A 17,784-nucleotide genomic window follows, 5' to 3' on the forward strand; every position below is an offset into this window, starting at 1 on the left:
TTTTTGTCACATATTTTTACCACATATTATGACTTTTTTTTCCTGCACGTTTCCCTTCATTTGCATGACATTTTTCGACCAAATATTTTAATTTCAGTGATGCTTCTTATCGCCTCGAGCTCTTTACTTCAATGTAACAAAGAAAAGTTAAGATCTCTGTGGAAGCAGCACATGACCTCGAGGGTCCAGCTCAGGTGACATAAGTCTGGTCTACAGACTTAAACCAGCTTCATGATCAGGAACAGAAACTTGGTACCAGGAACCAAACTGGAGTTAAACGTTCGGTTTTTATCTCCGAGGTCTGTAACCGATAACCACATCCCTTTCTGGGAAGTAATTCATGAAGATAAGATGCACATTTTAAGAACACTTTTAGATAAGCGCCATCATTTACAGTAAATACTGAAGTATTTTCAGACTCCTCAAAGCTCATGAGGTGTTTCTACTGGTTCAAAAGAGGTAAATTTTACATTCATTTCCAGTTAAGTTTCTAAATGTCAGAAATGTGAAGGATTTGATGTTTTTGGTCTGCTTGTCACAGAAGGACTACCGGGCAGATGAAGATGAAACTTTAAACATTTATAACTGTAAAGTTCATCTTTCAGATCGTCTTTTGCTTCCTACACATTCATTCTTATTAAACAAATGAAAAATTTAAAGTGGTAGATGTTTGCTGATCAGAACGTTTCAGTTTGAACTGTAACACGTTTAATTAATTACATTTTTAAAATAAATAAACTTCAATTAATATTAATATATATATATTTCCTTTTCACCGTAAGACGAATCCAAAGAAATTGGTTTCGCTTGGTTTTCAGGATGAAACGGAACTTGAAGGGTTTCTGCAGAGATTCTTTTGTTGCTGCAGAAGAAGAACTGAGGCAGAGAAAAGGAAGCAAGTGGCTCTCAACTGCTTCCTCTTCACCACACGAGTCTATTATTGCATCAAACTCATCCCTCAGCCAACAAGAGAAACCCCACAGTCACAGTTTACCGACTTAAACAGCAGAATCGAAAGTTCAGACATCCGCTATGATAGTAAAACGTTCTGTGATGAAGCCGAGGCTGTTTGGGGGTCGATGGTCGGTGTCAGGGGGTCCGTGTCAAACTACAGAGTCCCGACCCGATGAGGCAGGCGAAAGGGCCCTGAAGCTTTGGTTGGTTTAATCCTCGTTAAGACCCAGAGAAACACAAGTCATTTCCACAGTGTGTTTCCACCAGCAGGCTGATGCAACACATCGAAGGCTTGTTAGCAGTCTGAACCAAAGTGACCTCACAAAGGACCAATCAACGCCGCCGCGGCAGGATGAGCGCTGATGACGTCACTCGCCCTCTCAGGTGCCACAAGGAACGCCGATTTATGCATTATTTTAGTCATTGCTCCTCTTATTGGTTCATCCGCTGGCTTTAGAGACGTTTGAGAGGTGGTTTTGTCTTCTCATTACAGCTCATCGTTCTGAACTAGTGGGACTCAAAGTGAGACTCTGGAGGGACTAATGGGGTCGTTCCACATGTAGAAGATCCTAAGAGAACTACTCAAACCAACACATGTGCTCACACAACTTCATATTTAACTCAAAACAAATACAGACAAATGAAAGGTTAAGAAGATGGATTCAATAATATATTATTCATCCATATTAATGTGCAGATAATTCAGGAAAAAATAAAAATACAATAAAATGTTGAAGCTGCGAGCAGCGTTGGACGGGTCCTCGCTGCTCCTTTGCACGTCGGGGCACTGGCCGCATGGTTAGAAATGCGGCCAAGCGTTCACACGTCAGTGGTCATTCTCAACAGCCTCTCAAAATACCAGTCATGAGCAAATTTCCTTCCAAATCTATCACCAGACTGCATTTGGTCATTTTCAGATTGGGTTTAAAAGGAAACAATAAATACCTTCATGACAATTCCACTTCAGGTTGATGGTACACATCCCCAAAGGTAGTTAACTAACCCACATCAAGGGCACATTGAACCAATAATGATCCACCAAACATTTGGTGACAATCAAACTCAACGATATGGATGTTTAAAGGGTGATAAGTTCATACTATATGAGACATATGGAGCAGATTAGATAAAGTATGGTCCAGTTAAAACAACTTCAACGTTAGTGGCGAATGGTGGTTTTTTGAAAATGCTCCCTACACACATAGTTTGGGAATTCTTCAGGCAAAATGCCATTTTTAGAGCCTACGGTCTCAGGATCACACTGCTCCATTTGGAAAAGAATCAGGTTTAATCCCTGGAGTTCGATCTTTTACAACTGTAAGAAGTCATAAAAATAGACCAAAAACAGGCCAAAAAGGCAGATTTTCAAGCATTAATTACAGCGCCCACTATTCTTCAAAAACTTGGAAAAAATGAGGGTGTGTTTAGGACTTCAATGTTCACACATGCTATAAGGTTGGTTAGAGCAGGCCAAGTCATTCGGAAGTTAAAAATCTGACAGATTAAGCCACACCCGATTCGAGGTTAATTAGCCCATATCTCATCAAAACAATGAGTTATCAGCACCATTCTGATATATCAAGGGCACATTGAACTAATAATGATCCACCGAAGGTTTCGTGACAATCAGACTCAGCGTTTAATAGAAATTGCCAAAAATGTGTTTTTCACTCAAAATGGCGGAAAATCTAGTTCGTCGCATTTGCATCCCATAATGGAATTTTTTGTAAAGCATGTCGAAGAGGACCTGTGTGCCAACTTTCAACTTGATCGGACATCGGGGGTGGAAACTGCCCTAGTATGGTCTTTTTTTAATTTCTAGAGGGCGCTATAGAGACATTTCTTTACACCCAAACGTGAGACCCAAAAATTATCACATTTTTTAACAGTCCAGATATTCATGCCAAATTTAACAACTTTTTGAATATGATTAAGGCCCCAAAAAGGCCCCCCGGTTTGTGAGAATAATAATAATTCCTTGAAATACAATAGGTTCCTCTACGACTAGTCGTTTGCCACAGCTTTCTTATTTCCTGCAGTAATCCGGAAGAAAAAGAACATAAATGGAGGGAAGAAGTGAGATAATATGTTGCCACAAACAATAATGAGATGTTATTATACTAATAAGAGGAAGATGTGCTGTAAGTGGATAATGAGCACAGCTGATCCGGTTTGTGACTCATGGCCTCCCTTTTATAAGTGGACAGGACTTGGAGAGCGGAACAGAAGAACATTCCCCATCACTGCTGCAATTATAGTACACAACAAAGATGAATAATTACATAGAACAAAAAAGAAACTCAAGGTGAAGATATAAATATATAAATCTCTTGACTTTCCTGCAGCTTGTTTTTTCCTCTCTGGGGGGTTGATGGAGGATTTACAGTTTGTGTTCTACATTCAGTCACATTTTACTGTAAGCAGGCTTCTTCATGGCTGTTCTTACCCACAATCCTTTGCACAGCAGATATATGAGCCAGAATATTCAAGCTGTCATGTGATGAGGAAGTAGAATCCTGCATGTAACAACATGTACTTTATGAGGAAGCTGCAGTTGGTCCTAAAGGTAATTGATTCAACACACAGACTGATACTTGGGTAAGTTGTTCCTCCCCAACTGGTTCAACCTGATCATCAAAGTGAAGAATAAAAACACTCTCAGGTCAGACTCTGTTGTCTCAGTGAAGGTTTTTATTCAATATAAACTCTTCATTAACATTTGTTACAAAGGTTTCTGCTTCATCACGTGTTCCCCACTAGTCTACATGTAGAAGAAGACCAGGTGACAAAGAGGGGCACAGGTCCTCTAAACCATCTGGTCTCAACAAAAGCATCCAGTCTGTTGTCATAGCAACTCTTTACAAGGTGAAAGGATTGTTCACAGATGCTGGTTTGGATCCTGAAAGACTCTTGTTTGAGCAGTGAGGAAGATTCTGTTCACGATGACCTTTGACCCTGGGGACACAGCACATACAGAGACTCAGTCAACCAGTCAGACTGCATACTTTGATGGTGACATGAGGACACACCCTCTCTGATGAAGGACAACAAGCTACAACAAGCTGCGTCACTTCACTCCGTCTGATGGAAGCTGAAGTGAAGCACGGAGCTCTTTTTCTACAGACCTGCTGAGGACAGAAGAGAGCTGCTCACTGAGGAAGATCATGTCTACAAGATCAGTAAGTGCAGCTGTGATTGGTGGAATGACATCATTGATGGTTGTGAACGTGTGATTGTTTAAAGCTGGTAAACAAAGCTTGTGTGAGCAGGCAGAGAGAAGCTGCTGTTAGTCTGAATGATGACACTGTGATGAAGAGGAGCTCAGTCTGATCTGGGGTCTGTGAGGACTGGCTGCGAACATTCAGCGTGGACTGGCGCAAACGACTTGCTGAAGTGCATTCCCTAGAGGAAGAGGTACTTTCCTGACCTGAATCATTTGTCACACTGCGCATGCGTGAAATGTGTTTAAAAAATTGACGTAATTAACAACAAACAACTAATTAACGTCGTTATCGCGCTATTTTTGACAGCCCTACTTTAAATACATTTAGTCACTTTTTAGAGTGTTTGAATGTGTTGCTTTTTAGTGTTCAGTTTTTCTCTCATTGATCACCAGGTTGTAGTCGACCTTTTACTCACTGATCACATGGTGAAGTGAACAACCCTTTCCCATGTTACCATAGTAACCACAGTGTCTCCTATCAGGACAGCTACACGTCATCTTACTGGTCTGTGTTTTACTGACTTCTGGACTTTGAAGGAGATCAAGAGAAGAAACAGCACAGCTCCACCTGCTGGAAGATGATGATAATGTTCATCTAGTAGGGTTAAGGGTTAGGCTAACCTTAACACAATATATACGATGAGTTTATTATAGGTCTCTTGACGTGTTAGCAGGGTTTAAAGAAGGTAAAAGTGAGTTTCTCTTCCTCCAGAAGTCTAAAGTGTAACAGACAGAAGACAATAACACAGAAAGTCTCCCATGAGAGTTTTAGTGTTGAGGTGAATGAGCTCTGTGTGCATTATAAATAATGTGTGAGTTCTCCCAGCAGGTTGTTGTGAAGGTGTGAAGGTGTGGACTCTGCTATGAATCAGGCTGAGGACCCAGAGAACAGTGTCCCTCCCTCTGAAGCTCCTCTGTGTGAGGAACATGACAGACAGACCAAAGCTCAGAGGTAAGAGGACCATCTCACACTGTCCTCCCCTCGTCACCATGTCCCAACATCTTTGACTCACTGACTCTGGTTCTACATGTCTGATGTTAAGGTTCTGAAGGCCCCTCGAGGGAGATCAGTGTGCAGATCAAAAATAAATGAGTGACCTGGCTGCAATTTAAAAAAAATCAAAAAGTATTTAATAATGATAAGGAATACAATTTACTAAGTGAAATGCAATGTGAATAGTGATATATTTCGTGAAATAGAGAATTCTCTGACCAAGTCAAAGCTGACTTATCAAAGCGGCTGCAGGAAAGTTCTGCTATGTCATTGGCTTCTCCTTCAAAGTGTTTCCTCCTGGTTCATCCTCTTCACATCCAGGTGTGAATCTGCTGCAGTAACCTGAAACCTCTCTGTATTATCTCTCCCTCACATTCCAATGCATTCTATGTAGAAACATCTGGCTTCATGCCTCAAATATTGTGAATATAACGCAGCATACATAGTTTGTCTTCATCTTATAACTAGTACACTTCAATTACAACACAACATATAAGATCACAGTTCTTCGTGGTTTAACACAGTGTATGTAGAACAATACTTTGCCTCCCTCGGCTGTCTTGCATCCAGTTGCTCTTCTAATACCTGACGGGATGAAACACTCCTTAAACAACCTCTTTGGGGAGAAAGTTGGGAGAAATTCATAAAGGACAGTTATTAGCTTTCGTCCCCAGGTTTTAACATGATGGTTCATCATGACATGTTAATGTGTACAGTATTTATATGATTTACATGTCTATAAATTGTTATTGACTATAATGCATGCACTTCATCTAACATACAAATGTAATATCTACTATCACACAACATCACACAAACTAAATTCTACACTAAACATTACTACATGTAATATACTTCCTACCGCTAGGTGTGCACTTTTACTTAAATCCCTACGACTGACCAGGACCCATCAGATACGAGGACCTGGACCAGGATCTGGTCCTGAACCCAGCTGTGTGTCAATGAAGAGTAACCAGTCTATAGAGCGTCCTATATTCTTCAAAGATGTCCATCCCTCTGTTGATGCAAGGTGAGGGTCTCAGGCTGATGATGAGGTGTTTCAGGAACAGGAATCAGGAAACGTTTATTGCCATAATATGTTAGACATACATGGAATTTGACTTGGCGGTTGGTGCAGGACGGAAGACAGTACAACAATGACAATAAGATAAAAATAAAATAAAAGTATAATAAATAAAAAAAATATATATATACTGTATATGCTATGGGTTAGTACGCTAAAGCTATGGGTTAGTAAGTTGAGAAAGAAAGATAAAATTACAAATAAATATAAAGTGCAGAACTGTTGGGACTAAGCCAAACTGACTGGTGAAGAAAACAGTGAACTGAAAGACTGAGCTGTTGCTTCTCAGTGGGACCAGCAGGACCATTAGACCTAAACCACTACAGGGAGTCATGTGGTCCACATATAGACATCACGTTATGGACCTTTACCTTGTTTTGGTCTCTGTGAGGACGGACACCATGTCAGCTGATGCTTTATGATTAAATGATGATGTGATGATGTAATCTCAGTGTTTCTTTCAGTTCACTTCAGCAGAGAGGAAAGTCTCCTGAACCCAGCTGTGTGTCCATGAAGAGTCATCAGTCTAAAGTTCTTCCGATTGGCTTCAAAGATGGACACTGTTCTAATGACACAGAGTAAGTTCTTAAAAAGACGAAACAGATAAAAAGCTGTTCTGATCCCTAGTTATGAATTACAATAATGGTTGTGCAAGAGTTGTTTCCATGAAGATCCATTATGACAGAACTCATTATCTTTATCTAACAGGGCTGTAGGTGTTTAAGTGTGAATCGTTAACTGTAAACGTTCTCGGATGTAAACACAATGTGAGCTAGTTTCTCCACATCAGGATCAGCAGAAGACACATCTGGAGACAGCTGTAGGTCTCTGGAGACAGATGACTGGGACTGAACATGTGATTAGAATAAACTCAGATGACGTGGTCTCTGAACTCTATGTAGAAGTTTAGAGAAAGTATCGTCAGTAGACTTTGTGAAAAGGTCCAAAGACTAGTTTCAGAAGATCTAAGGAGACTTCTAGAGGTCAGGGGACGAACTAAAGAGGTTTGGAGTAGACTTTGTACCAGATGCAGAGGTCTAGAGATGTTATTTTTATGACCCATGGTAACAACTAAAAACAGATGAAACTGACGGCTAACTGTCACTCAACTAATAAAATGTCTGTCATCATTCAGCATCTGGTTTTCATCATGATCAATCGTGACAGAAGCCAATATCTTTAACTAACTGTTGTATTGGTGTTGATGGTACAAGCAACATGTGAGCTGATGGTTCAAGGTTCCTCCACAGAGACGACCACGAGAGCTCAGAGGTTCTCATAGGTCAGTCTGCCCAGCAGCCTCAAACACACCTGGACTCCATCTTCAAGGTGTGTACATGAACAACTACTACTAACATCTCACTTCACCATCATCTCCATATTGCACTTTGTAGACCATGAGCGTGATGTTTGCTTCCATGGTTCTAGTTTGTGTTATTCATAGAATGTTCTGTTCCAGCTGCTGGAAGAGAACATCATCACTTTTGTTAAGAACGAGCTGAAGAAGATCCAGAAGGTTGTGAGTTCAGATTACCCAGAATGCTTAGAGAGTCAGAGAGATGATGATGTGGTGCTGGATGGTGAGGATGAAGAGGAAAGGAGGAGCAAAGAGGCATTTGTGAAGATCTCAGTGCACTTCCTGAGGAGAATGAAGCAGGGGGAGCTGGCTGAGCGTCTGCAGAGCAGTAAGAGGATTTCTCTAAAGAATTACCATGCTGATGAATGAGACCTTCACTAATGTCTCAAGAGATGGACAGAATATATTCATGGAGTCATTCTCTGAGGAAACGACACATCAATCTATTAATTGACTCATTGATCTTCTTTGTTGTCTTAATTCAGGACTTTTTGCTGCAGTTTGTCAGCGTGAACTCAAATCCAACCTGAAGAAGAAGTTCCAGTGTGTGTTTGAGGGCATCGCTAAAGCAGGAAACCCAACCCTTCTGAATAAGATCTACACAGAGCTCTACATCACAGAGGGAGGGACTGTAGAGGTCAACAAAGAACATGAGGTCAGACAAATTGAAACAGCATCCAGGAAACCAGCCAGACCAGAAACAACCATCAGACAAGAAGACCTCTTCAAAACCTCTACTGGAGGAGAAGAACCAATCAGAACAGTGATGACTAAGGGAGTGGCTGGCATTGGGAAAACAGTCTTAACACAGAAGTTCACTCTGGACTGGGCTGAAGACAAAGACCACCAGGACATACAGTTCACATTTCCATTCACCTTCAGAGAGCTGAATGTGCTGAGAGAGAAGAAGTTCAGCTTGGTGGGACTTGTTCATCACTTCTTCAGTGAAACCAGAGCAGCAGGAATCTGCAGGTTTGAAGAGGTCCAGGTTGTGTTCATCTTTGACGGTCTGGATGAGTGTCGCCTTCCTCTGGACTTCCAAAACAATGACATCTTGACTGATGTCACAGAGTCCTCCTCAGTGGATGTGCTCCTCACAAACCTCATCAGGGGGAAACTGCTTCCCTCTGCTCGCCTCTGGATAACCACACGACCTGCAGCAGCCAATCAGATCCCTCCTGAGTGTGTTGGCATGGTGACAGAGGTCAGAGGGTTCACTGACCCCCAGAAGGAGGAGTACTTCATGAAGAGGTTCAGAGATAAGAAGCAGGCCAGCAGGATCATCTCTCATATCAAGATCTCACGAAGTCTCCACATCATGTGCCACATCCCAGTCTTCTGCTGGATCACTGCTACAGTTTTGGAACAGGTGTTGAAGACCAGAGAGGGAGGAGACCTGCCCAAGACCCTGACTGAGATGTACATCCACTTCCTGGTGGTTCAGTCCAAAGTGAAGAAGGTCAAGTACGATGGAGGAGTTGAGACAGATCCACACTGGAGTCCAGAGAGCAGGAAGATGATCAAGTCTCTGGGAAAACTGGCCTTTGATCAGCTGCAGAAAGGCCACCTGATCTTTTATGAATCCGACTTGACAGAGTGTGGCATCGATATCAGAGCAGCCTCAGTGTACTCAGGAGTGTTCACTCAGATCTTTAGGGAGGAGAGCGGACTGTACCAGGACAAGGTGTTCTGCTTCGTCCATCTGAGTGTTCAGGAGTTTCTGGCTGCTCTTCATGTCCATCTGACCTTCATCAGCTCTGGTAACAATTTGCTGTCAGAAGAACAAGCAACCTCTCTGGTGTCTGGAGTCTTTAAAGACAAACCTAAACCAAAACGTCTCTACCAGAGTGCTGTGGACAAGGCCTTACAGAGTCCTAATGGACACCTGGACTTGTTCCTCCGCTTCCTCTTGGGTCTTTCCCTGGAGACCAATCAGACTCTCCTACGAGGTCTGCTGAAACAGACAGGAATTCGCTCACAGACCAATCAGAGAACAGTCCAGTACATCAAGGAGAAGATCAGTGAGAATGTGTCTCCAGAGAAAAGCATCAATCTGTTCCACTGTCTGAATGAACTGAATGATGATTCTCTAGTGGAGGAGATCCAACAGTCCATTAGATCAGGACGTCTCTCCACAGATGAACTGTCTCCTGCTCAGTGGTCAGCGCTGGTCTTCATCTTACTGTCATCAGAAGAAGATCTGGAGGTGTTTGACCTGAAGAAATATTCTGCTTCAGAGGAGGCTCTTCTGAGGCTGCTGCCAGTGGTCAAGGACTCCAACAAAGCTCTGTAAGTACAGTGGGAGGTAGATTCTTACATCACAACTTAGATATGCTGCCATCTTTTCTACTTATTGTTCATATTTTCTTCATTATTGTTTCTTCAGACTGAGTGGCTGTAACCTCTCAGAGAGAAGCTGTGGAGTTCTATCTTCAGTTCTCAGCTCTCAGTCCTCTAGTCTGAGGGAGCTGGATCTGAGTAACAATGACCTCCAGGATTCAGGAGTGAAGCTGCTGTCTGCTGGACTGAAGAGTCCACACTGTGACCTGGAGACTCTCAGGTCAGGATTCAATTGATTGATTACATCAATGGTACATTTTCTCTTTTCTGAAGAATTTTTTCTGCTTGCATGTTTGTAAATCAAATATATATTTTCCTAACATAAACCTGATGAGTTTTTTCAATATGTTACAAATATAAATATTGGATATTAATCGTAGTGAGTTGTCAATAATACAATTGTAAATCTTCATTAATGGGTGTTTGATTCTGACTTGAAGTCAACATGAATGTGACACCTCAGTAACCGACACTATAGCTCTATCTCAATTCGTGGGCTGCATTCCAAATTTTCACCGGACGCAATAGCAGAAAAAAGCAAATGAGTCCCCCTTTCAAAGTTAAACGTTTTTAAAGTTGAAATATTGCAACGCTGTCTTGGGAAAGCCAATCAGTGTTGAGATACTCCGCTCGTCATCACTGCCATCCTGATGCCACAGCATGAATATACTATATATAAACTGCGACTCACCTAATGCATTCTAGAAGGATGAAGCTGACGAATTGAGACATAGCTTTTCTCAATACTGCAGTGACCTTCCAGGCCTCACACCTTTCTCAGATCATGTGACATGTGTTTTTTTGTGTTTGCAGGCTGTCAGGCTGTCTGATCACAGAGGAAGGCTTTGCTTCTCTGGCCTCAGCTCTAAACTCTAACCCCTTCCACCTGAGAGAGCTGGACCTGAGCTACAATCATCCAGGAGACTCTGGAATGAAGCTGCTTTCTCCTGGACTGGAGGATCCACACTGGAGACTGGAAACACTCAGGTATGAAGAGGCTGCAGCCACGGACACTTAGTCTGGTAGAGGAAGTGGAGCTGGAAACCTTTTCTCTGCCACACCGTCAGCTTGGTCAATATGACCCTGACACACCAACCTGACCTGAACCTACAAGAGACTCATCAAACTGTTTGTGTCCCACATCATAATCAGAATCAAAATGAGAAGCTATTTATTGTCATATATGTTACCCATTGAGGATTTTGACTTGGTGAATTGGTGCAACAAAGAATAAATAAGGAATGTAAAATAAATAGATAGATGAAAATATATAACAGTTTAAAACAGGATAAAATAAGTGTTTTAACATATATTAATACGTTAAAACACAAATGTATGTCCAAATGTTTCCATGTTGAGAGAAACCACCGTGGCAAATGTTTTGGGGATAGAGTATTGGGTCAGTGGGGGACTCGGACTGCTGACGGGGAAAAAATTGTTACTGTGGTGAGAAGTCTTGGACCTGATGGACCTCAGCCTGCTGCCAGAGGGAAGGGGCTCAAAGACTTTTTTCCCGGTGTGGGGAGGGGTCTTTCTTGCTCGCTTTAGGGTCCTAGAAGCGAACAAGTCCTGAAGGGCTGGCAGATTGCAGCCGGTCACCTTCTCTGCCGAGCGGATGCACAGTGCAGCCCACCCTTGTCCTTGGTTGTGGCTGCAGCGTACTAGATGGTGATGGCGGAGCAGAGGATGGACTCAATGAGGGCAGTGTAGAAGTGCACCATCATTGTCTTTGGCAGATTGAATTTCTTCAGCAGCCGTTTTACTTTGCAGCGAGTAAGACGCTCCCGAGCATAAAGGAGTAGCTCATAGCAAAAACGTGGATAGTTCAGTACTGCTCCTTTGTCTGTCAGATCGGCAGTAGAAATCAGTCAGCCTGTTAGCCAGCCAGAGGTCGTTCATGAATATGTTTGAGGCTTTTCCAGACTGATGCAGAGTCGTTAGCACACAACTGTTGGACCCTCTCTAAGTACAGTCTTTTGGCCTCTCTGACGGCCTTGCCAAACCTAAATCCGTATTTTGATTCTTTAAACAAGTCCCTGTCCCCACTTGTAAACACCTCATCCTTCTGTAACCCCAGCCGCCTGAGTTCAACTGTGAACCAGGGTTTGTCATTTTTATAACTCACCCTGGTGCATGATAGAACACGGCTTCCCAGGAGCCGATGTAATCCGTCACAGCCTCTGCATACTCATCCAAACTACTGGTGGCAGTCCTGAAAACATCAAATGCTAGGAGGTCCTCCATAGCCTTACTTGTAAACTGCTTTGATTTACGGACAACAGTCTTACAGAGTGCAAGAATGAGATGGATTAAAACAGGTCAGTGTCCCAGTGCAGCGCGAGGGACGGCTAATGGGCCCTGCTTATAGTGGAGTAGCAGTGGTCAAAAGTCTGGTGGAGCATTTAACTAATTGTTTCTATTTGGGGAGTTCATCGCTGAGGTTTCCTTTGTCGAAGTCCCCAAGGACAATAACTAAGGAGTCCGGGTTGGTCTGTTCCAAACACAGTAACTGGTCAGCGAGTGAATATAAACATTTAACGATTAGTAAGAGTGAAGCAAACTAGTAGAAGGGTTTACACAGTTAATAATAAAAGATTCCAGCTGAGGATCCACTCTGAGCAGCTGGAAACCCGCCAGCAGGAGCGTGGAGTCTGGTATCGATCAACAAAGCCCATCTCCATGAAGCCAAAAAAGGACACACCAACGAGCCATGTGCGTGCCATCTTGTAAACGCCATCTTGTAATCGCCATTTTGTAAAAGTCATCTTGTAAACTTGTAATTAGACTTGTAATCAAACTATCAATACAGGCACTTAGAAAACACATTTATATTTTCGAAAACAAATTTACATTTTCGAAAACACTTTTACCAATCCGGAAACAAATTTACAAAGGAGAGATTCTTCACGCGTAGCCAAACCAGTTGGTTCAAAAACCAGTAGGCACGTAACAACGGCGTTTGGCGAGGAATAATCCTTTCTACAACCCGGCTTCGTTCAGTTTACTTTTAAGAGTCCTCAATCTGATATTTACACCGTGTAGACTTGACATCATGTCCACGGTTACTGCGTACAAGTGACCCTCGTTAAAATATTGAACGCAAAGTATATCTGGTGTTTCTGTCTGGTCCGCGTCCTCCAAACTCCAAACACCGACCACACGTAACGCAAAAGCCGCGTTAAGCTGTTCATGTGTTTGCCACAAAACGGGCAAAACATCCCTACAATGAACGTATATGTCGCCATAAACTCCACAACCAATGAAAACACAGCGCTCAACACTTCCGTCACTTCCGGTATTTGGTACATTCCCTTTCCGTGAAGAATCTGTCCTTTGTAAATTTGTTTCGGGATTGGTAAAAGTGTTTAGCGTCTTGTTAATTTGTTTTCGAAAATGTACATTTGTTTTCGAAAATGTAAATGTGTTTTCTAAGACCTGGGATCATTAACGAGCTGATCAAAGGGCACAGAGCATAACAGCAATTTATACAGAATCCACACCTCAAACAATTGTCCTCTAGCGCAAAATAATACTTGTTAAAAAAATTAAGAGATTGCCAGTGACCCAAGACTCTACGCAAAATGTGTTTATATGTCTCTGCGTTCATAAATTGTCACCAGTTTTGCATTGGTCCATCGGGTACTTCAGAAAGACCTAGTCTCACTCTCGGGGCTCTGTGGCCAAGATTAAAGGTCTGTGAGATTCCATAGTCACATTACTACGACCAGCACAAGCGCCTCGCCATTTTATCAAAAAAGTAAGCATGAAGAATGAATATTGGCAATGAGGACAAGATAGAAAGCAGAGAATAACAAAGCTTAGAAGATAATAGTTAGAGCATTCGAAAAAAAAGTGAACCTATTGAGCTGTGGTCATCAGAAGAAGCTGAGAAGAAGTAGAGGTGGTCCATGTGGACATGAAGGACCAAGCTGTGTGTATGAGAGTGATGTCATGTCCATGTGTCCATGCTGCTCTGACCCCCCTCCTCCTTTCAGGGTGGAGCCTGCTGGAGTCCGATGGTTGAGACCAGGTCTGATGAAGTGTAAGTGAGCTTTGAGTTTGATTTATGAAGATTCAACCATCTTCATACTGTGACATCACTCATTCACCTCTGATGTCATCAATTGTCAAGTGTCAATAGATGAACACATGATTAATAACTGCATCTGTATTGTGTCTTGTTCTCTCATCAGATTCCTGTGAACTCACAATCGACACAAACACAGTGAACAGAAAACTGAAACTGTCTGACAACAACAGGAAGGTGACACATGTGGAGGAGGTTCAGTCATATCCTGATCATCCAGACAGATTTGACCACCGGTCCCAGCTGCTGTGTAGAACTGGTCTGACTGGTCGCTGTTACTGGGAGGTTGAGTGGAGAGGAGGAGTTAATGTATCAGTGAGTTACAGAGGAATCAGCAAGAAAGGAGCCAGTGAAGACTGTTGGTTTGGACACAATGATCAGTCCTGGAGTCTGATGTGCTCTGATAAAGGTTACTCTGTCCGTCACAATAAGACAGAAACACGCATCACCTCCTCCTCCTCCTCCTCCTCCTCCTCTGGTAGAGTAGCAGTGTATGTGGACTGTCCTGCTGGCTCTCTGTCCTTCTACAGAGTCTCCTCTGACACACTGATCCACCTCCACACCTTCAAGACCACATTCACTGAACCTCTTTATCCTGGGTTTGGATTCAGGTCCTGGTTCAAGTCTGGTTCCTCAGTGTCTCTGTGGGATCTAACAGAAGGGAGAGTCTCCTCCTTCTCCTAAAATGAGCGTTCTTCTCTCAGCCAGCAGAGGTCAAATACACAGTATCTTCTTAAATTAAATCAAAGAAGAAGAAGATTCCCTTCTCTGTCTGCATTTAACGTGTTTTGGGGGGTTCAAGGCTTTTACTGTCAAGTGCAGCAGGTTTCTAAACTTAAGTGATGAAGAAAAGGCTGATGACACAATCAGGTCCCCGTTGGCAACAAACTTTTTTACACTAAACCTTGCAGCTTATTTAGTAAATCCATTAGGAAATTTCTCAATTTTATAATAACTTAAGTTTAAGTGATGGCCTGAGCTTCTTGCACGGAGGTTGTTTTTTTTTTTACTACAATGCAACACTTTGTTAGACCTACTAAAAGAAAAGGAAAAGCTGTGGGAGGTGAGTTGTGTGCGTAGCTTATGATCAACCTCCACACAGAATGTATGTAAATAAATGCTTAAAGAGGTTCATGGTTATTTTTACAGAGTGTTGGATACTAAATAGTAAATGTATTAGAGTAGGCATATTGTATTAACATATAAAGAGTGGAATGTAATGGCAAAAATGTATGTAACCCTTCATAATGTTTCATTGAACGAACAACTCTATTGCCGGGATGGTGTGGCCATGAAGAAGACTTGAGCTGGAGTGTCTCACACTGACAAGAAGCCAGTCTCCTGACTGTAGAGACACAACAAGTTATTTTGGAGGCCACCTGCAGGTAGAAGAACAGCCCTTTTGTGAGAGGAGGAAGGTTCTTGGCAGTCTACAGTAGAAACGGAGAAAGACATATTTAACTCGGAGCCTTATTCTTATTTACGATTGTCTTCCACAACAAGCAGATTTATTTATCGTACCTGAGGGAAATATTCTACCTTCTTCCAGATTACTGCTTTTATTTATTGAGTGTAACTGTGAACGGAATCTAAAGATCACATCTAAGAAAATCTGGACCGTTTGTTACCTTTCTGTTTCTTTCATATTGTAAACGATGAACCAAATCAACTGATTGTTGAACAAACAGATTTAGCTTGATGAAAGTCCTTGTGAAACGTCTGTATCATTTGAAAACACATCTGTGACCTTCAATAATAAAAAGGATCATTGATCTCAAACTGCTTGAAGTGAAACAAGTGTGTTATAAAAAGAAAAATAAGGTTTTAAGACTAAGAAGAAGAAAAAAGGCCTCAACAAGCCAGCTGGTCGCCGGCAAACAACAGTTTGTTGCCTCTTTGTTGATCTGAAGAATGTAAACAAACGCTCTGGTATTAATCACAATGTTGTTGAATCACATTTGACTTTAAGTCAAGAAAGAAACTGATCCTGAAATCACAACAAGTGTTTCATCACAGTAAGAAAAGTGACGTAGTAATCAAGTCTGAGAATTTGTTCACGTCACATTTCTTTATGTTTGGATTGTTGATATTTGATTTGTTTCTTGACTTGTTAACGTTTCATTTGACTGTATTTGTTTCAAAGGCAGTTTAATATAAAGTCTGTTTGGAGCTACGTCTTTATCTCAAAAATACCAGAAGACAAAAGCACCTCCCAAACGTCTCCAAAGGCATCAGATGAACCAATGACCCCCAGAAGAGGAGGAAAATATTATGATTGATTAGAGTGAGGGCTTGTAGCCCCTCATGGGGGGCGGCGTCATGATTATTTGATTCAATTCATTTTATTTTCTGTAGCAAAAGTTGCAAATTTGCCTCAGAGGGCTTAACAGTCTGTACACGTGTGACATCCTCTGTCCAGAAACCCTCACATCACAAAGTACCGCAAAGACAGTGTTTGACAGTATGTGAGACAGTTTTTAAAAGTCTGTGAGACATTCAGTGTGGACTAGGGCTGTAACAACGAATCGATGAAATCGATTAAAATCGATTAAAATCGATTATTAAAAGCGTTGGCAACAAATTTCGATATCGATTCGTTGTGTCGCGCGACTATTATGTTTGAGTATTAAAAAACAGTTGAGCGATCGCGCAGCAGAACAGAGAAGAAAAAAAACTCCGCCCGGCAGAGCATTGCTAAGAAGAATAAATAAAAAAGATCAGCGCTGAGGTAGAGGAAAGACCATCCGAGAGACCCGTAATACTTTTTTCTATTAGTCCATTTTATTTGCTTACTTAGGGATGTTCAAGGAGCAATCTGTTTGTGCACTTTCTAAATATGTTTTGTACTGTCAGTTCTATTTTTCAATAAAGGGTTGGAAATTAATGTTTTTACATTTTAAATTTTTTTTATCCGATTCATCGATTAATCGAACAAACAATCGACAGATTAATTGATTAATAAAATAATCGTTAATTGCAGCTCAAGTGTGGACTTAATAAAAGGAGATTACCTGCAGTAATGACTTACTTCCACAAGGTGTCAATATTGATGCAGAGTATTTGTGCTTTCTCGCCTCGCAGGTCTGCTAGTAGCATATAGTGTTACTGTACACCACGTAGATGAAGAGAGGAACCTGTGGTTGACAATGACAGCACGTGCACACTTTAACATCCCTGTTTGTGGTTATTTTGTTCTGTTATTCCTTCTCTTCCCTTTTAGTACTTTTTTCTAATGCACAAAAACTCTTCTCAAGTTGCAACAGAACTTTCGTCTTTTTCTGTATATTTGAAGCGTTTTCAACCAATTATTTGTTTCATTTGTTTTGCTTTGACATTTTTTGCTAAATATTTTTTTTCTATGACGCACAACCAAATATTTTTTGTCACATATTTTTACCACATATTATGACTTTTTTTTCCTGCACGTTTCCCTTCATTTGCATGACATTTTTCGACCAAATATTTTAATTTCAGTGATGCTTCTTATCGCCTCGAGCTCTTTACTTCAATGTAACAAAGAAAAGTTAAGATCTCTGTGGAAGCAGCACATGACCTCGAGGGTCCAGCTCAGGTGACATAAGTCTGGTCTACAGACTTAAACCAGCTTCATGATCAGGAACAGAAACTTGGTACCAGGAACCAAACTGGAGTTAAACGTTCGGTTTTTATCTCCGAGGTCTGTAACCGATAACCACATCCCTTTCTGGAAGTAATTCATGAAGATAAGATGCACATTTTAAGAACA

The 17,784-nt window shown here is 41.6% G+C and overlaps 1 protein-coding gene across 1 annotated transcript; it reads left to right on the forward strand.

Moving 5' to 3' along the window:
* Positions 1–4,156: 4,156 nt before the first annotated feature.
* LOC134129099 (NLR family CARD domain-containing protein 3-like) lies at positions 4,157–16,506 on the forward strand. The gene is made up of 11 exons (XM_062562625.1): positions 4,157–4,368; positions 5,004–5,129; positions 6,040–6,201; positions 6,720–6,833; positions 7,506–7,584; positions 7,715–7,940; positions 8,098–9,901; positions 9,999–10,172; positions 10,766–10,939; positions 13,948–13,994; positions 14,146–16,506. The coding sequence occupies exons 2-11, from the start codon at positions 5,041–5,043 to the stop codon at positions 14,721–14,723; spliced, it is 3,447 nt and encodes a 1,148-aa protein (XP_062418609.1). The 5' UTR covers positions 4,157–4,368; positions 5,004–5,040; the 3' UTR covers positions 14,724–16,506.
* The last annotated feature ends 1,278 nt before the right edge of the window (positions 16,507–17,784 follow it).

Source organism: Pungitius pungitius, chromosome 5 (assembly GCF_949316345.1).
Source record: "Pungitius pungitius chromosome 5, fPunPun2.1, whole genome shotgun sequence".
NCBI lineage: Eukaryota > Metazoa > Chordata > Actinopteri > Perciformes > Gasterosteidae > Pungitius > Pungitius pungitius.